Source organism: Mus caroli, unplaced genomic scaffold (genome assembly GCF_978045245.1).
Source record: "Mus caroli unplaced genomic scaffold, Mus_caroli_1 scaffold_4, whole genome shotgun sequence".
Lineage (NCBI taxonomy): Eukaryota > Metazoa > Chordata > Mammalia > Rodentia > Muridae > Mus > Mus caroli.
The window spans coordinates 129468162-129493546 of record NW_028227259.1 but is presented as its reverse complement, the minus strand read 5'-3'; the positions used below and the strand labels follow the sequence as shown (position 1 = coordinate 129493546).

Here is a 25385-nt window from a genome sequence, read left to right as displayed (position 1 = left end):
CACTGCTAAGGTTGTAAAGTTGTTGGAAAGTCTCTGGGTTTGAGTCTTGCGGGGGATGGCTCTGCCAATCCCCTGCTGGGTAACCTCAGGCAAGTGCCTTAATTCCTCTGTGCCTTTTCACCGTGTTCTTAGTAGTGTCCTGTGTCTGAGGAGATCATACCTGTTAAACACCTAGAATAACAAGCTGCTGAGTATCGCTCACGATGCTGATGCACACATCCTCGGGGACCTGTCATCAATGCTTGCAACTGACTTCTGTTCTACTTGCTGCTCTGAGCTGTCACTGGGCATGCTCATGGCACACCCAGCTTTCCCACCAGCCTTAGAGTGGCTGGGGATGTCTCAAGGCTGATTCTGCAGTTGCCCAAGTACCTTGCTGGCTAGCCATGTCCCAGTAAACTCAGCCACCGGCTATTCTCCCTCCCCACATCTAGGTTTTTCTTTTAAAAATTATTGTTTTGGAAAAATCGCTGACACAATGGGACAGTCGGTCACATTGGCACTCACCCAAACCTCTTGGCCCTGCAGAGACTATGCATAGACCTCTGTTAGAGTCAAGGACACTTACCCTTCTGCCCACATCTTGCAGCTACAGGCTGGCCCCTGTACGTGATGCCTCTGCCTCCAGCTCTGTCCTTTTTCCATTCAAATCTGTCTTATTTATTTTCTGCCAGGGTGGGAACTGAACCTGGGGTCTCCTGCTTGATGTGCTATATCCCCAGTCTTTTCTCCTTAAAAAACTTTTTACACTTATTTATTTAAAGTTTTTTTTTTTTTAAATTATATGTCTGTGTATGTGCACATGAGTGCAGGTGCCTGTGGAGGCCACATGAGGGCGCCAGATCCCCTGGAGCAAGAGTTCTAGTGAGCCACCTGACTATAGGGTACTGGAAATGGAACTTAGGGTTTCTGCAATAGCACTCCATGTTTTTAACTGCTAAGCTGTCTCTCTGGCCCTTATTTTTGTTTGTTTGTTTGTATAGCGATTAGAGGACATCCCTGGTTTGTTGGTTCCCTTTTTCATCATGTTGACGGAAAGCACCTTTACTTGCTGAGCCATTTTGAAAGCCCAACTCTTTCCTTATTATTATTAAAGTTAGTCTCACTAAGTGTCCCAGGCTAGCCTTGGATGTTCAATTCTCCTGCTTTAGCCTGGGGTGGCAGGCTTGCCCACAGAGTCCATATTTGGTTGTAGCTGTTAAGTTTAGAGGTTTGTCCTGTGTGGATCTCCTTCCTCCTATCAGTGGTACAAACAGGCCTCTCTTGCCACCTGTTTCTGCAAGCTTTGTTTCCCAGGAGCTGATGGCCACCTTCTAGGCAGGGCGCCCTGATTGTAGTTGCTATGTGCTCTTCCCACAGACCCTGCACATAAACTGCCTAGGGTTATCCTGGCTGAGCAGGCAGTGCGAGCAGTGGGACTTAGAGTTTCTTGCACCAGCTTCTGCTTGAGTTTCCTGGCTTTCCCAGCCCCACCTCCATGTTCTGAGAGGTGTTGATCCCTCCAACGATCAGGCTGAGGCCAGCGCAGGGCTCCCACCCACCCTTACAGCTGTAGGAGTCCTGGCGTGTCAGAGCTGGCCTTCTGGAGTTGGAGGCCCAGGAAGGTGGGATCTGGGGGCTCATCCTGCTCTGCTCCCTGCCGCCACCCCCAATCCCCATCCTGGCCTCTGAGCCCTGCAGAAATTCTAAGCCCTGGCCCTGGTCCCCTCATCTGGCCTCTTAGCCCAGGAGGCTTCCCTGGGCTGAAAGCCTATCTTAGCCAGTGCTCCATTGTAGCTGGGGTCCTGACCGGCGCTGGCCTCAGTATCTCCTTCTCCTGTCTGTTCCCAGCCCTCACCGTGCCTCTTGTGCTTCATTTCTTATTATTGTGAAATAGTACAAAGTTCTAACAAAGGTCATAATACACATTCATCAGGTTAAATCAGTCCCAGGTAAAAAGATGGAGCCTCATGGTCCCACGGCCCTGCTGGAGGGAGCCACCACCCTTGGGTGCTCCTTGCCTTTTGTAGAACCTTATAGGTCCATCCCTATATACCCAACTTGGTCTGGTTTTGAACTTCCCTTTAGTGTCTATAAACTCTGATTTTATTGCTGTGGCATTTTGCTTTTGTTGCTTGATATTTATTTATTTATTTATTTATAGACCAAGCATGCTCTGTAGCTCAGACTAACCTGGTATCAATCCTTCTGTCTCAGTCTCTGGCATGCAAGGCCCACAGATGTGCACCAACCAAGCCCGACCACATTTGCATCCTGGCTGTGGCCTGTTTTTTTCAAGTTCATCTATGTAATAGCGTATACCTGTGCCTCCTAACTCTCTGTGACTGGACAATGTTTTGTGGTTTTTTTTTTTTATGGTATAGATATCACATTGTGTTTATCTGTCTTTAGCCGGCGGCAGCAGGTAGCTAGTGGCTCTCGTGGGCGTGGGGAGCGTGGTGCTGTGGGGTGTGGACACATGCTCACTTGTCATGTCCTCTTTCTCTCTCTCCTTCCCTGTCTGCTCCCATCTGTCAGTGTCTCCCTCTGTGGCTCATCCTCTCTCTGGCTTCGATCTTGAGTGCGTTCTTCCATCTGCCTCAGTCCCATCCATCCACATCACTGTGGGTAAGAGCTTACGTTCCGAGTCCTTGGGCTGGGGTCCAGGTGTTGGCTCAGCCTTCTCCCAGCTGTGTGACCTAGTGCCGTTGGCTCACCTCTCTGCCTTAGGTGACTTGCTTGCTTTACCAGGCCATCATCTCGAAAGGCCATCAGCTGTGTGACTTAAGCAACATCCTCTTCCTTTCTGGCTCTTCTGGAGGCTGCATGCCCTTAGCTGCCATGGCTGCTCCTGCTGTCTAGCTTGCAGCCACTGCCTGCCTTTCCCTGTCTCCCTGCTGCTATCCTCGGTATCTCTCTCCTAGCTCTTCTTGCTGTAGACTCCAGTCACACCGCATCGGGGACCATCCTGACTAATCTATTGCCTCCTTTTTTTTTTTTTAACTTACTGTGGCCCCATCATGGGCTCTGAATCCAGTACATTCCAGTACAGTTTGAGGCATGGGGGTGGGGTAGACAGGTGGGAGTGGTTCGGCACCTGGAACGCTTCAGGCAATGACTCTATGTGGACACCTTGAAATCAGTCTCTGTGATTAGTGGCTGGGACCCTTGAAAGACTGGGTCTCGTGGGAGTGAAGAGGTGCCCTGGAGTAGCCATGCTGTAAGCAGTTGCTAGGGGTGGGATCACACAGCTGCCTTTGAGTCATCCGTGCTTCTATAAGTGACCCCAGTATCATTGCTGCATGGGGATCTGATGGGCCAGAATCTCCTCTTAGGTCAGGGGTCACTTTGGGGTGAATAGAAAGAGTCTCAAGGAAAAATCACACAAGAACAGGGGGTTTGCCGGGCGGTGGTGGTGCACGCCTTTAATCCCAGCACTTAGGAGGCAGAGGCAGGCAGATTTCAGAGTTCGAGGCCAGCTTGGTCTACAGAGTGAGTTCCAGGACAGCCAGGGCTATACAGAGAAACCCTGTCTCGAAACGCCCCCCTCAACCCCCCCCAAAAACCAACCAGGGGGTTTTATGTTTATTTTGTTTATTTATTTACTTGTGTGTGTGTGTATGTGTACATGTATGTGTGTGTGTGTGCATGAGTTTTTGCGTGTGCATGTGTATGTGCGCGCGCGCGTGTGTGTGTGTGTGTGTGTGTGTGTGTGTGTGTGTGTGTGCATACCGACCTACAGACCCAAGGATGACATCAGGTGTCTTCTTTTTCTGTCATTCTCTGTGGGAATAAAGGTAGATTCTAGTATTCTGGTTACAGTGTCCAGGGAGGTGGTGGCATATCCCAGCACTGGCCAATCACTTAGCCAGGTGTTACCATCTTATCTGGGTTGCCCGTGTGCATATCTGGCTCCTGGCTCCTTGCTGTTGCCTGGTCTCCCTGTTTAATGTCTGTGAGAGCTTGTCTGTTTCCATGGTGACAGATGCCCTGGTTTTTCCAACTCTGTCAACCATATACAGCATACCCAACACACTTCCTGGGACCTGCCACATTGGGTGGCTTCAGATTGGTCCCTGGGATGTTTGAGTAGGCAGCTAGCTGCCTACTGTTAGCAGGCTGGTTACACAAGTGTCCATTCACCCTCTCAGAGTTCTGTGTGACCAGCCTTCTTGAAGAAGACGACCTGTGGGTGTTTCAGTTTGCATTTCTGAGGTGTGTGTGTGTGTGTGTGAGCATACATCTATGAGTGTGTGCATATGTGTAAGAGGGTGCATTTCTGTGTGTCCAGATTGGGTGTTCTCCCCCATGACTCTCAAGTTTGCATGTTTGTTTATTCTGAGGCAAGCTCTTATTGTGTAGTGTAGGCTGACCCTAACCTCGGAACTCACTATGTAGATCAGGCTAGCCTCGAACTTACAGAGATCACCTGCCTTTTCCTCCTAAGTGCTGGGATTAATGGCATGCACCACCACACTTGACCGTAAATTATGTATGTGTGTATGTAAATTATTATATTTATATAAATCTACAAAATATATACTATATTTATATGTTATATATATTTATATATAAATAAATGTATATTTGGTGGTGCCAGAGTTTGAGCCCAGAGCTTCGTAGGTGCCAGGTAAGCTCTCTGCCACTCTCCTACCTCCCATGCCAGTTTGTTTATTTATTTATTTATAGATTTATCTTTAGATTTATTTCTTATATGTAAGTACACTGTAGCTGTTTTCAGACACTCCAGAAGAGGGCGTCAGATCTCATTATCTGGATGTGAGCCATGTGGTTGCTGGGATTTGAACTCAGGACCTTCAGAAGAGCAGTCAGTGCTCTTACCTGCAGAGCCATCTCTCCAGCCCCGCCAGTTTATTTTTTGACTCAGGGTCTCTCACTGAATCTGGAGTTTACTAATTGTCTAGTCTGTCTGACCATCAAGCTCCAGGAACCCTCCTTTCTCCACTGATCCCAACGCCCAGAGTGCTGTAGTTATAGACCTGTATGTCTGAGTTTGATGACCCACTTGGCTTTTTCATGGGTGCTGGGGCGAGGGTCCGCACTCAGGTCCTCATGCTTGAACGGCTGGCACTTGTGTCTAGAGCCGACTGTGCAGCCTGCTGAGCCTCGCTGGCTTGTGAGTAAGGCTCTGAGAACTTGAAGGACGTTAACAGGATAACCTGAGGTTTGGGTTCCACTTCTTCAGAGAATTTGTGTTGCGCTGAGCGTGTGGCTCACTTTGTAGCTGCTTGCCTGGCACGCACGAGGCCCCGGGGGCAGCCCCCAGCACCCCATGAACTTTATATGATGGTCCCTATCTGTTAACTCAGATTCTGCTTGGCTACTCTAGGGAGTAGGAAGCCAATCTGGGCTAGAGAGACACTGGCCCCCCCAAAAGGAATCTGTGATGAAGGTCATGGGGCTCAGGAGTGTCTGGGTCTTGCCTGGGATGACAATTTGATAGAGGCCAGCAGAAAAGTCCCACCAAGGGCTAGAGGTCAAGGACGAGTCTGTCCCATCACCAGAGCTGAAATCAGGGTGTGTTTCTTTCAGCGGTGGTGCCCCAGCCTCCTAGAGAGGCCTGTGTTAGTCACCTAGGTCTAAACTTGTGTCCTTAAGCTGTGGGAACTTCATGGCTAGGCTGGGTGCTTCTAGTGTCATGGGGGCTCTTGGCTCTCTCCATTCCTGGAGGTGTTCACCGCTCCTCAGTTGACGGCATCAATGCCCCTGTTTCTGTCTCTATCTCTGTCTCAACGTGGCCTCCTCTGTATTTTCCATTTCCTCTTCAAAACTGAGTTATTGGTATTATTTATGTGTATGTGCATATGCCTGCATGAGTTTATGTGCATAGCATAAGTGCTTGGTCCCCATGAAGGCCGGAGGACATCAGAGCCCCTGAACCTGGAGTTACAGATAGTGTGAGCCACCACGTAGGTGCTGGGAACGGAACACCGATGCCTGCACCCATCGAGCCATCTTTCCAGCTCCCCTGCTCTTCTTTGAGACCCAACCTAAGCCCAACCACTTTGACATTCATTCCTATTTTGAGTTAAGAGTCTCACTATGCAGCCCAGGCAGGCTTTAAATTCACAATCCTCCTGCCTCAGCTTCCCAAGTGCTGAAGTGACAGGCCTGTGCCACTGCGCTGATCTGATATTTTTAACTTGATGACATCTGGCCAGACCCTATTTTCAAATAAGGTCACACAGGGCACAGTCAAGTATCTTAGGATCACCACCTACATAGATGCATGGCAGAGTACCTTTTGCCCAGACAGCCCCTACTGTGAAAATAAACTACAGGACAAAAATCCTGATAGCCGGCTTTCAGCACTTGAAGGTAGGAAGCAAGAGGATCAGAAGTTCAAGGTCATCTCTGCTAATAGTGAGTTTGAAGCCAGCCCAGAGGGGAATGACCCTCTGGAGAGACAAAGGTGACATGACACTCGCGTCCCCCAGAGTCCCAAGCACAGAGGTAACTTTGGTTCATAGCTCTTTGTTCCTTGCTGCAAAAAACATGTTTGTGTTTAGAAGAGCCCCTCCCTGCCCTCCCTGTCCTCCCTCTCCTGGCCCCCGGTACCCGTGCGCACTTCCTGCACTTTGCAGTCTCGGATTGGGCACTCAGATGGCTCTGGGTCTCCCCCTTCTTTCCAGAGCGCTGGAGAGATCAGCCGTGTTTCCCATCAGCCAAGGCCACGGGGAATGGCTGTGCATTCAATAGCATGTCTCTGGGAAATTGGGCCTATTCCAGCACCATCTTCCCGTGTCTTCCGGAGCTTTCTCAGGAGATATATTTGTTTCTGCAGACGCCACTAATTACTCCTGGCTGGTTGCCTGGAAATCACATCTGTGGATTAAGGTGCCACTAGATCTGAGCTTCCTCTAAGGCCCCAGGAGTCCTGACATATCCCCCATTCAGCATACTTGCTCGCTTGCTTGCTTGAGCTCAGTTTGATTTCTCCACTCATACAGCCCAGGACCCCTTGCCTAGGGAATGGGGCCGCCAACGGTGGACTAGGTCTTCTCACGTCAGATAAGCTAATCAAGACAATCCCCACAGGACAATCTAAATGTAGGCAGGCTGTCCTTCACTGAGACCCTCTTCCCAGGCGAATCTACGTTGTGTCAGGTTGCCAGAGCTAACCACCGCAAGGTTATAATTTTAAAAGACAAGACACATCATTGGTCGTGCTTAGCTCAAAGTTGTGGCTTAAGTATGTAAAAGAGTAAAGGTTAGAGCCGGGCGTGGTGGCTCACGCCTTTAATCCCAGCACTCGGAGGCAGAGGCAGGTGGATTTCTGAGTTCGAGGCCAGCCTGGTCTACAAAGTGAGTTCCAGGACAGCCAGGGCTACAGAGAAACCCTGTCTTGAAAAACCAAAAAAAAAAAAAAAAAGAGTAAAGGTTAATAAACACAGAATTTGGTCCCCGAAGTCACTTGCCGTGCTTAGTTACCCTCAGAGCTTCACAGTAAGAACCTTTCTCAAAGAAAAAAAAAAAAAGAACAGCCAGGCAGTGGTGTCTGACATCTTTAATCCCAGCACTTGAGAGGCTCAGATTTCTGAGTTCAAGGCCAGCCTGATCTACCCTCCAGATATCATGCTGTGTGAAGTCCATGCAAGTTCACCAGATCCAGAACCACCCCCATCTCTTGAGGTCCACTCAAGGCATTTTCTGCAAGTGGAGGCTCAAGGCACTGAGGTAGAGGTATCCGTGTGAGGCCAGACGAGTGAACCTTGACTCAAATCCCCATGTCCAGGAACTTGCTGTGCATCAAGATGGCAGGATTTATGCGGCAGCCCCTGGCAGAGCTGTCCCCTTAAGGCTCTTGATCTTTAGTGGGGTCTTCCTTCTCCCTGGATGGTCATCTCTGGTGTGTGGCTGAGGGCAAGAACTTGATTCCTTGCGCCTTTGGTTTCCTGCTTGTCAGTGGGGCTGGGGCTGAGAGAGATAAATGAGTGACCATTGGGGAATCAGAGAGGTGTTCCCGAGATCTTCTCCAGCTGCTGGCTGGCATGGGTAGCCAATTCAAATCGACAGTGAAGAGAGGGCCAGAGAGACGACTCATCACGGGGAAGGGTTCTCGCTGCTGAGTCTAGTAACCTGAATTGGATCTCTGGAACCCACATGGTAGAAGGACAGACAGACTCCTATAAGTTATCTAATCCTCTGGCTTCCACATGTGTGCTGTGGTGCATCTGTGCCCGTGCACTAAATAAATAAATAAATAAATAAATAAATAAATAAATAAATAAATAAATAAATGTGATTAGAAAAAATTAATTGAAAGGGTCTAAGAAGTGTCCTGTGTTTTCTGTAATTCTCCCTTAAGTTTATGGCCGATGGCTGTATGGAGTGGAATGGAGGAGGCGGGCCCAGGTCTAGCTTCCGACTCAGTCAGAGTCTCATCTCCCAAGGACTCAGTTTCCCGGTCTGCAGAGTGGTTGGTGTTAATTCCTGTGTCCAGCTGTCAGGACTTAGGGGTCAGCCCACCTACCTATAAAGCTGTTGTCTGGGGTGGGAGTCATTGACGATGACGAAGGTGTCCCCGGGGACCTCTCACACAAGAGGATGAGTCGAAGAAAGGCGAGGAGAAGAGGCCAGCCAGGGAAATGGCCATGGCTGTGGGCAGGAGGCTGCAGTGGACTGAGCACCCTGGCCTTCAAGATCTCCCCACAGCTGACCTTCCCACTCTGGGCTTTTGTGGTGTGTGGTCCAGGAGCAGATAAGTGGACCAAGCTATCAGCAGTCAGGGTCACCGAGTCCTCATGTGGAAGTGGAGGCGGGGGAGAAGGGGAAGGGAGATATAGAATGGGTTTTGTTTCAAGGTAGAGGCCAATGGAGAGCCATTGTGGGAGAACCCTATATGTATGGCCTGGCCTCAGAGTGCCATTGCCCCCTACCCAGAGCCACAGCGGGGTCTAGCTAAGCTCTGGCTGAAAAAAAAACCCCAAAACAACAATAACAACACAAAACCTGTGGGATTGGAAGGTGCCTGTCTCCTAGCAGCTGGGATACCCACAAACTCCAGCTCCAAGTGTCGATTTAAGACACTTGGTGCCTTAAGTCACCTCCAGGTGTCTTCCAGTCCCACCAAAACCTTGGGGATTATTGGTCTGGCAGATGGGACAGATACAGAGGAGCAGGGTAGAGAGGAGGAGGACTCTGAGGCTCTTCTGGGGAAGCAGGTGTTCCCTCGTCCTGTTGAGCTGACTGCCCCGTTGCATGCTGGGCCCCTCCCAGGCCCTGGAGTTGCATGGTGGGCAGAGAAACAGGGTCTTGATGGACTGTCTGCAGGACTTGACACCTGCACAAGAGGGGCAGTGTGACTGGCCAGTGGTGAGTGTGGCTAACAAGGCCACTGGTGGGGGAGGGGCCTCTGGTGCTGAGGAGAAGCAGGCCCCTCTAGGGCCAGGCAAGGAGCATTTCCACCTGACAGAAAACGAAATGAGTGTCCGAAGTAGTTTACAGGTGGTGAGAGCCCTGGAGTAGATAGATGTTCAGGACACCTGTCACGGGGCTGCAGGTTGCTGAGGGTCAAAGGTCGTGCACACCCACAAGGACAGCCTCTGTTGAACTTAGTAGGTCGTAGGTGATATTGCTGGTACTGTAAAAGGGTGCGGCTGCCATGAGAAGCTGGCATCAGGTCATTGTCCCGTGCAGCCGTCCTCCTGGGGAATCTGGACACCACACAATAGCTGAAGGTAGAAGGGTCCCAGTACTTAGTGATGCTGGATGGGCGGATAGGAAAGGCAGATGAAATACAGAGAGGTGAGCTGGAGAGACTGCTCAGAGGTCAAAGAGCTCACATGGCTCTTCCAAAGGACCGGAGTTCAGTTCCCTGTACCCACATCAAGCGAGTCACAACTACTTGTAATATCAGCTCCAGGAGATCTGACAGCCTTCTGGGAGCCTCTTTAGGGACTGTGCTCATGTGCACAGAGCAACACACACATTAATAAAATTAAGATTAAATCTTCAGAAATGAAAAGAGGGCTCTCCAAGAGGGAATAGTATGCAGCCTTGTAAAGGAAGAGAGATTCCATTTATGTATCTATCTATCTATCTATCTATCTGGAGACTGGGTTTCATTATATAGTCCCCAGGTATATAGTTCAAACTCGTGGTCCTCCTGCCTCAGCTTTAAAGTCCTGTGATAGCTGCTGCAGAGGAGAGAATTCTCCCACACATTGGAACATGGATGAATGCTGAAGTTAGATTCTGAGAGATGGCAGGATGGTTGCAGCGTGATTTTGTTTACTGGGGCCCCTAGAGTACCCATTGATGAGGTTGGAGAAACGGGATACTAAGGAGGTAGTGGGAGGGGAAAGGGGCCAGGTAGAGTGTTAAGTGGAGACAGGGTCTCAGAAGGACATGGAAGGGCGTGGCCATTGGTGGGGACAGTTGCCCAAAGCCATGGGTGTACTTCACACCATCAACATGGATGCTATAAAATGGCACTGCCTTTAATTTTAGCACTGGGGAAGCAGAGGCGGCAGATCTCTGAGTTCAAGACCAGCTTGGTCTACAGATGGAGTTCCAAGACAGCTGAGGCTACAGAGAAACCATGTCTAGGTTTGGGGGGGTGGAGGGAGAGCGACAAAACAAAACCCAAGTCTGGAGACTATAGCACAATAAAAGTGAATAAATCATTATGGCTGATGTCCCCTGAAGGGACATGGCTCACAGCCCTCCTTACTCTGGCTTGTAGAAGGGGGACCCAGTGACCGTAGCGACTATGTTCCAGCCTGATGAGTGTCTTAGAAAAACCCCAGTTCCCTGGAAATATGGCCCTGAGCTGATAGCTGATGCTGGCCACCACTGCTTTTCCTCTGAGGTTTGGCAGGACTCTGGGATTGTTCTTGAACCCCAGCCAGTTTACAGCTGGAGGCTCTGTGATATGTCTTCCTTGAAGTGTCTGGGAGTTGGTATCTTCCTAGGGACAACCTTGTGCCCCAGGCTATTGCATGCAGTGCCACTGGAAGGAGCCCTAAGGGGACCAGGCAACAGTCTGGGGATTAGGCTGTAGAGAGCTGAGGATGGGGGCCCTGGCCAACCCCAATGGCCTTGTGTGGCACTGACTCAATGGAGAACTCACATGTTTCTAATGTCTGTAGCTGCTACTGAAAGCATTCTCTAGAAGTCTCCCAAAGACTTCTCACTCAGTCTAAAGTCAGGGCTACCTTCCCTGTACGGTTGGGCTCTACCCAACAGGTGAACCATGTGTGTTTCTAGAGGGGTAGGAGCCAGAGAGGCCTTGGGTGGGCAACAAGGTAATCTGCTTCTGTGTCAAGTGCATATTTGGCACGTGGCTGTCGAGAAGCAGAGACCGGAGGATCATGGGTGTGAGCTATACACTGAGGTCCAGGCTAGCCTGGATGACATAACCTGTCAGAAAAACTACAAGAAAAGATTCACATTCACCATCTGGCTTGGACCTTGGTTAAGTTATAACCATTGTCATTAGCCTGACACTTAGGCGCCAGGATCAAGAAACAAGAACTCCCAGAATCCCTTGGGGCACCAGAAAGGTAACCAGTCCTCTCCCTTTCGTTTTGAGACAGGCTCTGGCTGTGTCTCTGGCTCTCGTGGAAGTCACACAGCAGTCCCTTTGCCTTAGCCTAAGTGCAGAGTTATACTAGCCTCCTCTGCATGGATTGGCTTGACCTAAACTGAGCTGGGTTCTCCATCGACTTGCCTCTGCGATTTCAGAGTGGCAGCCTGACCTAGCTCTGCAGTGGCTTGGTGCAGCTCAGCCTGAGGCTGGTGAGACAGCTGCAAGTCATAGCTGGTTGCTGCTTGGTGCTGGTGGTCATGTTATGAGCAAACTGGTCCCTGGTCAGTGGGCTCCGGATTAGGGCTGTGATGGAGGCCTCTAGGAATCTTGCTAAGTCTCTCGCTGGTTGTTTTCATCTCTCTGAGCGACGTGTAGGATTGAGTGACAGATGGCAGATAATTGGGAGTGGGTGACAGGCTTCAGTATTCTACTTTAATGGCTGTTACCCGGTGATGCCGGTATAGGCGTCTGATGCTCTGAGTACTTCCTCTCATGTCCCTGAGTCATGCAGACTTAGGAGGCCTCTTCTCCACTCGCAACCGTTTCCCTAAGGGCAGAATCCAGTTCGGTTAACTTTGCTTCCGGTACTAAGTACCAGTTTGGGGCCTCGGCGGTGGGGGGTAGGGTGGGCATATAGACACTCTGTTTTTTGTTTGTTTTCTTTTCTTTTCTGGGGAGTGTGTGGTGTCAACTTGACAGGGTCTAGAATCACCTTGGAGACAAACCTCTGGATGTATCTGTGGTGGAGCCACCCTAACTGCTGGACCAGAGAAAAAGGAGAGAGATCCCAGCAGTCATTCACCTCTCTCTGCTTCCTGACTGTGGACACAGCCTGGCAAGCTGCCCCTGCCTTCTTCCTCTATTGCCTTTCCACCGCGATGGACTGCGGCTTTGATCAGTGAGCCAGATTAGCCTTCCTTAAGCTGCTTCTGTCCTACGTATGTATGTATGTGTGTATGTATGTATGTATGTAGCAAGCCAGGGGCCTGTGCACATATCACACAAGTGCTCCGATGTTAGCATTTGGCCCTTGAGACTTGAGCGTTGGAGTTTCTATCAAGTCTGGGAAAATTACTGCACACCAGAAGCCTGTTAAACAGTAACAGGCCCCAGAGCGAGAGCCAACCTCACACGCCTCCCATAAGCTTCTCCCACTGACAGCTGTCTGTGGGCCAGACACAGTTGATATGCCCACCTGCTCCCTGGTCAGCATGGTAGGGGTTCTCCTCTGAGGGACTTTATCGGGGCGGTCCTTGGGAGCAGAAGGAATATGGTCCAGGGATTGACATACACATAGGTGCCCACGTGTTTGTGTCCAGTCCAGTCCAACCAGGGAGCTTCCTAAGACCCCTGGAGTGGCTCTCACTCCACTTGTCTCCAGGGAAACTCACTAGGTCCTGATGTTGCCCTAGAGGATGCTGGGACCTTCTGATGGAGCCACCTTAGCCCTCTTTCCTGGGGCTCTGACTTTTATACTTGGACAGACTCTCTGCTCTGTCAAGCTGGGGTCAAAGTGAGGTCACAAGGCTTATACCTTGAGGACACCTTTCTACTTCTGTCCCTAAGATGTGTCTGCCTGCTCTGGTGTGTCACAGGAGCAGAAACCAGTTTTCCCCATAGCCTGAGGGACTCACCGGCCACACCCTTTGACGTCTAGGGATCATTTGAGGATGAGATTATGCCTCTCCCAGCCTCTCAAGCAGACGTTGGCTTCACCCTTGTGTATTAAGCTACTGTAGCAAAACCCTTGAAAACATTTATGGATAACCAGCGGGCTGGTGCTGACATTTCCCCAGGATGTACGGTGAACAGGTACTTAGCTCTAGCAGGCAAAGTCATGGCGCCGACACAGTTCCACCGACATCGTGCATGCATTCTGGTTGCCCCAGAGCCTTGCCAACACTTGTGATTATCAATCCTTCTCGTTTTGGCTGTGCTGGTATACGTCATAGAGATTCTTGTGAATTTGGGGGATATGTCCAGAGTTGGGGGGTGGCTTTATGATGTCACAGGCCACCAGTCTTTATGTTCTGTCATCCTTTGGGTACGGTTTTCAGTCTCAAAGCTGCCCCATGATCCAAGGTAGCTCTGTAGCTCTCTCCATCAGGACCATCAGGACCAAATTTCTGGGTGTGGGTGGCGGGTGTTTCACTGAAGCCACCGGAACTTTTAGTGTGGTGGGAGGGGCTACTGTTACAAAGATTGGTCCTGTCCATTTTCTTTTTTATTTTTATTTTTCTAAAAGATTTATTTATTTATTATATGTAAGTATACTGTAGCTGTAGGGCATCAGATCTTATGGATGGTTTTGAGCCACCATGTGGTTGCTGGGATTTGAACTTAGGACCTTTGGAAGAGCAGTCAGTGCTCTTAACCACTGCGCCATCTCTCCAGCCATTCCTGGTGTGTTCCTGGTGTGTGGTGTCTCCATACCCTAGGCTGGATTGTCCTTTGGGGCCCATCCTTCCTGTATACATAGTAACCCTACAGGGCTAGTACATTGTGACTGGCTGGCTGGCTCAGAGCTGACAGGGTATGTGTCTCAACCCAGATCCAGGGCTGGTGAACCCAGTGGCAATGACCAGGACTGTTTCCTCTCCCTCCTCCTCTTCCTCTCCCTCTTCCTCTTCCTTCATCTCTTCTTCCTCATCTCCCTCCTCTTCCTCTCCCTCCTCTTCCTCTCCCTCCTCTCCCTCCTCCTCTTCTTGTTTGGAGATAGGGTTTCTTTCTGCATCCCTAGCTGTCCTGGAACTCACTTTGTAGACCACCAGGTTAGCCTTGAACACCAAGATCCACCTGCTTCTGCCTCCCAAGAGTTGGATTAAAGGTGTGAGCCAACCTCTGTCAGCCTAGCTCAAAAACCTGTTTTTTTTTTTTTTTAACCTGAAATGTGTTTGCTGTGATTCTTGGGGGAGGAGGGACTGGATTTTGCAATTTCCCAGGTCAGATTAATGATTGCTTTGCGAGGGCTGCAGCACCTGAGCTGAGCCACACTAAGCAGGGCCTGGAGAGGCTAGGAACGGTGTCCTGGAGATCCTGTGCAGTCCTGTGTGGGGATAGAGCCTGGGGGAGCTTCCATCTCTGTGATCTTCATGAACCAGAGGCCTCTGAGCCTGGTGCCTGTGCACCTGGGATATACGGTCAGAGAGTCAAAGAGGTGTAGTGACCGGAAGTGTCCTATTACCCACACAGAGGGTCCATTGGGTCCCTAGCACCTCATGTGGGGGTCTTGATCAGCTCCAGCTGCCTTTTTGTTTGTTTTTCTTTTAAATGGAGCCTCTGACATCCAAGTGTGTTCGGTTCCTGCAGACTGACCTATATCCTGGCCATCGGAGAACCCGCTAACCCCCGGATTATGGTGCTCACTCCCAGTTTGGCTTGCCCAGACCCCACCTCAGACGCAAAGCCTTTGTTTCTCTGATACCCAGCCACCCTACCCAATCCCACTCTGGAAGGCAGATGGCTTATTCTGTGCTGTATCACACACCCAGGTCACTGCAGCAAAGCACATGCCTAGTATGTACTGGGGTCGTGGGGGAGTAGGGGTCCAAGCAAATGATCAGAATGCTCACAGACCCTTGTGGTGTGGAACATGGAGATTGCTCCAGTTTTCCTGACTCTCGGGCACTTGGTGTGCATTTTGGACATCCCTGAGGCTTGCAGAATGGAGTCGAGGTAGCGTATGGCTCCCCACGGAAGGAGGAAACCTCTGTGTATTAGTCTGTCGGTATTGCTGTAATGAAAGACACAGGCTTGCTGTTAGCATCACATCTGATGGAGCCACTTCATGCTGTTGCGAACTGCTTGGAGCAGGTATGAGCCGAGAGATTGAAAGTCTGCACCACCTCCACCACCAATCCCCAGCCCTTTCCCAGTGGGGCTAAGCCTCCTGAGGGTCCCCTCCCAAGGAAGGCTTCATGTCAGAGACCAAGCCTCCAACCACCACCGAAAGCATGAGAATAAAGTGTTTGCCAAGGTAATGATCTGGTGGGCCAATGAGTGTCCCTTAGAGAAGACAGAAAAGAATGTGCAGCGGAGAAGAGGGGACAGAGAAGCAGGGGTGGGAACCAAGAGGCTATAGGAGGCTGAGAGGCTCACCGCTGGAGCTCAGGGATGCTTTGGCAACAGCTGGCCCAAGAGGCTGGTGCTTGGTAAGGCTCCCCACATGGGAGCTGTGGTCATTGGGACCTCCAGGCTTGTCTGGGTCCCCGCTCCTCGGGACCATGCTCACATGGTCTGGTCAGCAGTCAGTCCTTACAGGAGGTCAGCTGCAACCTCTTGTGTGGAAGTCAAGGGTCCTTCCACCCCTCCGTCCTGTCTTACACTGGGCTGGGGACCAGCTGGGAAGTTCAAGCTTGTGAAAGCTGATTGAAAAAGAGACAAATTGCTGACAGTGGAGGTGGGATATTGTACTTCATCACACATCCCGAGGCTGTTTTCCCCAACCTGGCTGGACCTGAAAAACCTAAGTCCTGGGTCGGCTCAGAAATATTCTCTTGGGCTAGAGGCACAGCTGAGTGGCACAGTGTGAGGACTAGGGTTCTGTCCTGGCATCCCCAAATGCCATTACTTACATTACGTGTGTAGAGGTCAGAGGTCAACCTCTGCATTGTTCCTCAGGACCAATTTGCTTTTTGGTTTTTTGAGACAGGGTTTCTCTGTGTAGCCCTGGCTGTCCTGGAACTCACTTTGTAGACCAGGCTGGCCTCGAACTCAGAAATCCACCTGCCTCTGCCTCCCGAGTGCTGGGATTAAAGGTGTGCGCCACCACGCCCGGCCCGACCTTTATTTTTAAAAAGCATTTATTTGAGGCAGAGGCAGGTGGATTTCTGAGTTGGAGGCCAGCCTTGTCTACAAAGTGAGTTCCAGGACAGCCAGGGCTATACAGAGAAACCCTGTCTCGAAAAACCAAAAAAAAAAAAAAAATTTATTTTAGAAATATAAATGTGTGTGTGTGTGTATATATCTGTGCACATGTGCATACTCAGTGACTTTGGAGGCCAGAGGATGATATCATATCCCATGGAACTAGAGTTACAGATGGTTGTGAGCCACCAATTGGGTCCTGGGATTTGAACCTGGGTTCTCTGGAAGAACCCAGCCAATGCTCTAACCAATGAACCACCTCACTTTGTTGTTCAAAGCCAGGGTCTCTCACTAGGATGTGAGTCTCGACATTTTTAGGCTAGTCTGGCTGGCCAGCAAGCCCTGGGCATTATCCCGCTGTCTTGACCTCTCTAGAGCTGGGATTACAAGCATACACCACCATGCCTGGCTTTGTATGGGGGCCAAACTCGGCTCCTTCCACTTACAGGCAAGCACTTTATGGCTGAGCCATCTCCCTAGAATTCCAAACTCTGTTCTCAAGAACACATTATGTCAGAGGTGCCCACAGGATGCTGGGCCCTCTGGGGGTTTGTTTCCTACAATGATGGATTATGGCGCTCCAGAATTGGCTTGGGCTCCTTCCTCCAAGTCCTCTGAGGTCCTGCCAGGTGCCTGGCGCTGCTCACAGTTCATGGATCCAGCATGAGCATCATTGTTGGGGTTTATGGCCTGGCAGGGAGACATGAGCACAATACACAGGATGAGTCGTTAACGTAATCGGGAAGAAGGCAGGGAAAGCCTCGGAATAAACAAGAGTGAAAGAGGGAGCCCAGGGCTCGGGGTGGGCTCTGTGGGGGTTCCTGAGCACAAACACAGGATCCCAGGAGGCTTCCTCTGCAAACATGGAAGGCAGAAGAAGCGACAACCAGTGCAAGGGCCTGGTGGGTGAGAGTGTGTGAACAGGCAAGGCAGAGCAAGCATGCCAGGCTGGCCTAAAGGACTAATGGGGGTATCAGTAAGACACGGCACTAGAGATGCCACTGAGCCAGATGGGCAAAGGCTTGTAGGTCAGTGTTAGCATGGTAAAATTTATGATAAATAAATAAACAAACCATTTGGTTTGGGGATGGCCATACGTATGCCAGGGCGCATGCAGAAGACACAGAACAATGTCTTGGAGTCTTCTGTTCTGTCGTGTGGGTCCCCGGGATCCAGCTCTGGTCCTTAGGCTTGGTGATTAAGCTCCTTTATTTTGCCGGCCACAATCTGAAAGATGCTGGGCCCTGGGCTTCAGATAGGGGAAGGCCACTCCCCACAGGCATTCCATTCCCCGCTCTGGTGGCTGTACATGAGGCACCTCGTGCTTCGGCCTCCCGCAACACCCCAACCACCTGCTCACAGAGGGAACCGCCCATCACCCCATGGTTTTCAGTGAGATTCTGCCTAGTCCTCTGTGCCCAAAAAACCAAGCAGGATCTTTGGGGAGCCTGCCCTTCCTGCTCTCCTGAGAGTTCTCTGGGTGGCGAAGGGAGACAATCTGTCTGAGATGAGGGCCTGCGGGCGCTCTCCACAGCTCTGTTGGCCTCTCAAACCTTGAGAATCCCTCCGGGGCAGAGTTTTCAAACTGGGATGTTATCTTTCTGATAATGGTTGTGACATCCCTGGGGTGTGTGGGCAACTGACTTTAAAACATGGCGGGAGTGTGGTGGTGATGATGGGGTGACAGAGAAATGGCTCAGAGGTTAAGAGGAGTGTGTCACACACACACACACACACACACACACATACACACACACACACACACACACACACACACACACACACACGCACACGCGCGCGCATTCGAGTGTGGGGTGAATTCAGTCTCCTGGAACAGCCGCAAGTGCTTTTAACCACTAAGCCATCACCCCAGCTCCCCTACACCCCACCCCCACAAATTAAAAACAAGCAAATAAATAAAAGTCTAAAACACAGTATGAGCCAAGTGTAATGATACCCCAGGCTCCCTATAATCCAGACATTGAAGAGGCGGAGGCAGAAAGATCAGGAGTTTCAGAGTCATCCTCAGCTACATAGAGGGTTCAAGGCCAGCCTGGGCTACATGAGACTTCATCTCATTACAAAGAAACCCCCAAAACACCCTAGAGGGTAGAATAATATCAAGTCAGAAATCCTGGGGCTGGTGAGATGGCTCAGTGGGTAAGAGCACCCAACTGCTCTTCCGAAGGTCCAGAGTTCAAATCCCAGCAACCACATGGTGGCTCACAACCATCTATAATGAGATCTGACGCCCTCTTCTGGTCTGTCTTAAGACAGCTACAGTGTACTTACATATAATAATAAATAAATAAATCTTTAAAAAAAAAAAAAAAGAAATCCTGGAGTTGGGGTGGAAGTCATTTTGTACTGGGGAGGTTGCCCTGGGTGGCAGGCAGCATTTGGGAGCTGGTATTCGGGGTGTTGTGCCAGGTAGAGGCTCCACAGAGCCATAGGGCACTGCACAGATACGATCTATGTTAGAAGTGCACACAAGTACCTGCTGGCTGCCCAGGCTGTGTACCTCACCCATGCCCTCACTTATTTAGCTTCAGCTTCCTATTGCAGTGTTCTGGGGAAGTATAGTATACTTGACTTTACAGTTGACCTTTTAAAAATGATGGGTGCGTTTCAATTTCGGTATACAATGGAGGGCGCAGCAAGATGGCTCAGTGGGTGAAGGCACTTGCTGCCAAGCCTAATGACCTGAGTTCGATCCCTGGGGCCCACATGGTGGAAGGAGGGAGAATGCCTGCAAACTGTCCTCTGACCTCCACACATGCACCCTGGCGTATGCAACCCACACGCATAGCCATATACACAAATAAGTAACTGCAGAGATTAAAAGAATATAAAAACCTTTATTGAGACACGCCAGCCTTGTCTATTCTGGAATTTCTCACAGTAGGACTCACAACACCCTGTGCATATTTCCTTCTGTATTCTCTCCCACAGTAGTATACTGAGTCCTTCCCTTTCCCTTCCCTTTTTCTTTTTGAGACGGTCTTACATAGCCCAGGTTAGCCCTGAATTCACTATGTAGCTGAGGATGGCCTGGGACTCCTGATCCTCCTGCCTGTGCTTCTGGAGGGCTGGGGTGGCAGGGGTGGGCACTGTGCCCACTTTGTTCAGGGCTGGGGATGGATCTAATTTAATCCATCAGGTCACACACACACACGCGCACACACACACACACACACATACACACACGACACACATACACACACGCACATGCGCGCGAGTGGAGCCATGAGCACCTGTGGGACTTGTCTTGTGTTGGCAGAGGCAGGTTGGTAATCTCCCAGCAGCTCTCCAGATGTTTCCTAGAGCCTCAGTTTATAAACACTCCTGTCATGGGTGGACACGGAGCCCCGCACGCTTGCTCGGCAGGCCAGCCTTTGCTGGAACACCCTCCTGGGACCTTTTCCTGGCAAAGCCTGTTTTGTCTTTGTTTTGTCCTCTTGCTGTTGTGAAGCGGGTGATTGCCATGCGGCAAGGCTGGCCTCAGAAAGCTAGTCAACCCTCTGCCTTAGCTGCCTGAGCGCTAAAGTGACTGGCGTGTGCTCCAACAGCATGCACTCCGACAGCCAGCTCTTGATTTTTTTTTTTTTCCACCGTGTGTTGATTTGGTTGTGGTTGTAGGGATTGAACCCAGGGCCTTGCATGGGCTGGGTAAGCTCTTTCCCACTGAGCTGCATCTATGTTTTCTCTTCTTTTAAATATAATATCGTTTATTCAGTCTTTGAGAACCACAACATTCATACAACGTATTTCAATGATACACTCTTGCTACTCCTCCCAGATCCCCCTACAGGCCACTCCTGATTTTATATCCATTTTGGTTTGGTTTTGGTTTTGTTCACCCCTTTGAGACAGGATCTCACTATATAATGCTGGCTGGTCTTAAACTCACATAGATCCTTGTGCCTCTGCCTCCCAAGTGTTGGAAGTAAAGTCACGTGCCACCACAGCCAGTACTTTCTTCTTGTCTTTTCTTTTTCCCCCTTATTTACCCCTCAATCCAATTGCTGTGGCCCATATACATATTGTAGGGGCAGTTTTACACTATGTGACAGTAAGCAAAATAGTAGTTCTGGGGTCATGGGGGAACAGCACCCCCAGAGCCTGTGAGCTCTCAGCCATTTGATTCTCGGCCAGATTTATAGTATCAGGCATGTTTTTCGTCCTATGGAGAAGGCCTTAAATCCAGTCAGAGAGTATTGGCTAACCCCATAATATTCGTGCCACTAATGCGTCCATGGGCAGATCTTACCAAGCTGCAGGGTAGTTTGCAGGAGTCACAGCTGCCTAAGGGTGCCAGGGTCTTGAAATGCCTCTCTGTTATTGCCAGATGTTCAGGCTGTGGGTGACCAACGGCCACAGCTGTAGGAAGGTGCGGCAGGACATCTCTTAGGTGGACTCAGCAGGGGATTTTTCTTTCAGTGGGTCCCAAGGAGGACAGGCCAGACCCAGCCATGGCTTTCATGACTCCGGCCTTGCAGTACTCAAGGACAAACCCCAGGCCCAGAGAGCCAAGCTAGGCCTGAGAGAGTGTGGCCCAGTGTCCGCCCACCTGCCTTGGAGTCTACTCTGACGTAGGGCTGGACTTGACCTGCCAGTTCTAGCTTGCCACCTCCCCTTGGAGCCTCTGCCTTGTTGTTTCTGGCTGTTTGGGGACAGTGGGGTGGTTGTCTTTGTCCTGGCAGGTCGAGTTCAAAGACAGTCAAAGGTGATGTAAGCTGCTTGGCTTTTGGACACTGCTGTCTCTGATGAGCTGGGGGTGGTGACTCTTAGCTCTGTGGCATTAGCAGAGGTCCCAGGTCAGGGAATGGTCCACCTCTTCCTCCTAGGCTTGAAGAAAATCAGTAGTTCTGTTTTGAGACAGAGTGTCTCATTCACTGTGTATCCCAGGCTGACCTCAAAGTTATCATCTTCCTCCTTCAGTGTCCCAAGTGCTAGGATGACAGCCCTGCATGGCTGGACCCAGGGCTGCCTGCACACTAGGCAATCACTAAGCCCCGCCCCCGGCCCTGCTTACTGTCTTCTGTCCCTCACTGCTGGTGCCTCAAGAATCATCCTCTTCCCTCTCCCTGCTCCTCAGTACATCACACAGCACTGGCTCTGCCCCCGCTCCACCCCCCCATGCATAAAGCCCTTGTCTCCCCGATTTGGTAAAAGCTTCACGGGACTGGAGACAGCCAGCCTGTCTACTTCCCACTCCTGTCTGCCACTGCGGGAACCTCATCTGTCAAAAATGAATGAATGAGTGACCAAATGAATGAATGAATAAAAGAACAAAGGAATGAGGGAGTAAAAGTGAAATGATCAGTGAATAATGAATGAATGAATGAATGAATGAATGAACGAATGGCTTTCTGGATGAGTTATTGACTGAAAGAATGGAGAGACAGCTACCTGTGCAGGGCTCCTGCCCTAGGAGCACCTCCCCTGATGAGCACTATCCTAGCCAGTGTTCTGTTTTGCTGTGAAGAGAGACTACAAACGAAGACAACTCTGTATTATAAAGCATTTAACTGGGGGCTTGTTTACAGTTTCAGAGGCTTAGTCCTTTATCCTCATGGCAGGGAGCATGGTGCAAGTTAGGTGAAGTTAGTGTTGGAGCAAGTTAGTGTTGGAGCAGTAGCTGAGGTCACAGGCAGAGAGGGAGAGAGAGAGACAGGGAGGAAGGGAGACCAATGGACCCTGTGCTTGGAGTGAGCTTTTGTAACCTCAAACCCTGCCCCTAGCGACACACCTCCTTCAACAAGGCCACACCTCCTCCGACAAAGACACGCCTCTTCCTCCGACAGGGACACACCTCCTCCGACAAGGACACACCCCCTAATCCCTGCCTATAGTGACACACCTCCTCCGACAACACCTCCTAATCCAAGCAGTTCTCCAACTAAAGGCTAAGCTGCAAATATCTGAGCCTGTGGGGCCTTTCTCATTCAGACCACCACAGCCACCCTTCCAGATGAGCCTTGGAGGGTCCATGGCGCAGGCCAGCCTCAGGCAGCTGTTGCAGAGCCCCTCCTCACACTCCTCCCTGTGTCTCCCCACAGAATGTCCGCATAGACCCGAGCAGCCTGTCCTTCGGGATGTGGAAGGAGATCCCTGTCCCTTTCTACTTGTCTGTCTACTTCTTCGAAGTGGTCAACCCAAACGAGGTCCTCAACGGCCAGAAGCCAGTAGTCCGGGAGCGTGGACCCTATGTCTACAGGTGAGGCCAGGCAGGGTGGGGTGGGACTGTGTGTGGGTGTGTGTGTGGGGGTGTTCTGCCTTGCTGAGTTTCGGAGATTGATTGCTCCAGAGACAGAAGCCGGAGGCCACAGTGGCTGACAGTCTGTGGAGAGGCGATGTCTGTCCGAGGTGAGTGCATACGCGCATGCGTGTTCTGGGGTGAGGGCTAATGTGAGTGTATATGTGTTGTCATGAGGGCGGGGCACAGAGGACCCAACAGCGCACAAAATGGGCAAAATGGCTGCTATTGAGTCAGAAAAGTCAAACAAACATGCAGAAGTAAAGCCAAGTTACGCAGCACCCAAGAAGTGAGCCGTCCTGGGTAGTAGTGGCACACACCTTGAATCCCAGCACTTGGGAGGCAGAGGCAGGTGGAATTCTGAGTTCGAGGCCAGCCTTGTCTATAGAGTAAATTGCAGGACAGCCAGAGCCACACAGAGAAATCCTGTCTCAAAAAAACAAAAACAAAAAACCCAAAAACCAGAAGTGAGCCACAAGCAAGGAGGGGACAGAGAGAACAGAGTGGGCTTGTGTCTTAGACATGGCCTCTGTGGGCCTGTGTGAGGAGGACACTTGTGACTTGAAGCATGGGAGGGAGACATGTGAGCCTGGGACAGTAGGATGAGCCGTGCAAAGGTCTTGAGGCAGGAGCATTGAAGAGCAGTGAGGGAGCCAGCTTATGGTACAGGTCCCCCTGGGGCAGAGAGGTGCAGGGTCTGAGGTCTGCCTGCCAGTGCTCTCTCCTCAGATTCCTGTGGGTGGAGCCACCTGCTGAGGTGGGAACATTATTATTCCACCCTGCGGATGCAAAAACTGAGGCCCCACAGGTGGAGAGACTCATTCAGGGTGTGGCCCATCCTGTTCTCTCATGGTTGAAAACTGGACCCAGGAGCGGCTGCCTGGTCCTCCACCTTGGACAGAGAGTTTTAACTTCCGTATGTCTATTTTAGCCCCATCTGTGAGACAGAGGTAATGGTACCCACTGTGAGTAGGTTCAAGGATAAGATGAGATAGCTAGTTGGAGCCACTTAAGCTCTGTCTGCCGTGCCATAAACTCCCAGTAAATGCTACCTGTGTGGATATCTGCTCTGTGCTGGTTGTCAAGTGAAAGGGAGACGTGGGGGGTGGGGGCGGCAGTTGGAGTTGTTTTCCAGAGAGGCTCAGAGAGCCTTATGGCTCACCAGGGAAAGCAGAGAAGAGCTGATTGGTGGTGGCAGTGTCTTGCCCTGGGCAGACAGCGAGGATATAAACAAGAGGTGGCAAGCTTGATTTGGTTGGCCTTGGTGCTGTTTGATATCAGTGTACCATCACCCCAGGGCATGCTGGGAGATGATGGGTGCTTTCTTGTGGCCTCACAGAGCCACAGCTGACTCAATGCCTTTTTACAGGGAGTTCAGACAAAAGGTTAACATCACCTTCAATGACAACGACACCGTGTCCTTCGTGGAGAACCGCAGCCTCCATTTCCAGCCTGACAAGTCGCAGGGCTCAGAGAGTGACTACATTATACTGCCTAACATCTTGGTCCTGGTGAGACTGTGGCCCTGTGTCAACCCCATGCCACCCCTGCTTCCTCCCAGCTTAGCCTTCAGGAGTCAGCGAGCAAGGGCCACCTCAGCCCCACTGTCTCCATGGTGACCATCCCCTCCTTCTCACTGCCTTACCTCCCATCTGAGACTGTGAGACCACTCCACTGTGGTCCCTGGGGAAGCATGAAGGTCAGCGCCACTGGGGGCCAGAGGGCAGGTGGGAGTCAGGAAGAGCAGGCATTTATTGAGCACACTGTGTGGGGTCGCTGAGTCTGTCCCTTGGTGCATGCTGGGATCCACTCAACCCAGCTGTCCAGGGGAGGAAGCAAAAGCCAGGCAGAGGCAAGGAATTTACACAAGGGCCAGAAGGACCCTCCCCAAGGACAAAATCCCAGATACCAATTGGACCAACGTTACCAAGGCAGGATCGGATCCTGTGGTCAGACACCACAGCCCTCTCTGGAAGTCATGGACAGGGTACACAGTGGTTGGTGGTGGGGGGACAGTCAAGGCATGATGTCACAAGGTAAGTATTACCATTCCCAGTGACACTAACTTGAGAGATTGGAACTGTGAGCTTTGTGTGATTTTCATACTTTTTGGAAGATTCTTCTGATTCCCCCCCCACCCCCACCCTCAACCATAGGAAACTGTTGAAAACACCAGCTTTCCTGCAGTCGATGCAGGCCGATGCTGACTGGATTGGTCCTTCAGCCACCTTGCCTCAAGTCCATTTTCAGAGGTGTCCCCGGGGCCCGATGGGGCTGGAGGGACACTTTTTGTTTTTATTAATTTATTATATTACTACTATCATTATCATTATTTTGAGACAGGGTGTTACTGGGCAGCCATAGCTGCCCTGTATCTCATTATATAGACCAGGCCAGCCTTGAACTCACAGAGATCTGCTAGCCTGTGCCTTAAGTGCTGGGTGTGAGCCACCACATTTGTCATATTAATTCCAGTTTTAAAAAATTATTTATGTATATGAGTACACTGTAGCTGGCTTCAGACACACCAGAAGAGGGCATCGGATCCCATTACAGATGTTTGTGAACCACTGTGTGGTTGCTGGGAATTGAACTGAGGACCTCTGGAAGAGCAGTCAGTAGTGCTCTTAACCGCTGAGCCATCTCTCCAGCCCTTAATTCCATTTTTGATATTGAAAAAGCAACAGCATTCTGTGCTGGGCCAGCAGGATGGCTCAGTAGGTAAAA

The 25385-nt window shown here is 50.7% G+C and overlaps 1 protein-coding gene across 4 annotated transcripts in view; it reads left to right on the top strand.

Annotated features, from left to right (window-relative positions):
• Scarb1 (scavenger receptor class B member 1) overlaps nt 1-25385 on the top strand; it is a 65418-nt gene that overhangs the window by 15895 nt on the left and 24138 nt on the right. For all 4 annotated transcript variants that reach the window (XM_021161993.2, XM_021161992.1, XM_021161994.3 and 1 more), the window contains exons 2-3: nt 22462-22619; nt 24028-24169. In XM_021161993.2, the coding sequence (XP_021017652.1) occupies nt 22462-22619; nt 24028-24169 (300 nt within the window). The remainder of the gene's footprint in view (nt 1-22461; nt 22620-24027; nt 24170-25385) is intronic.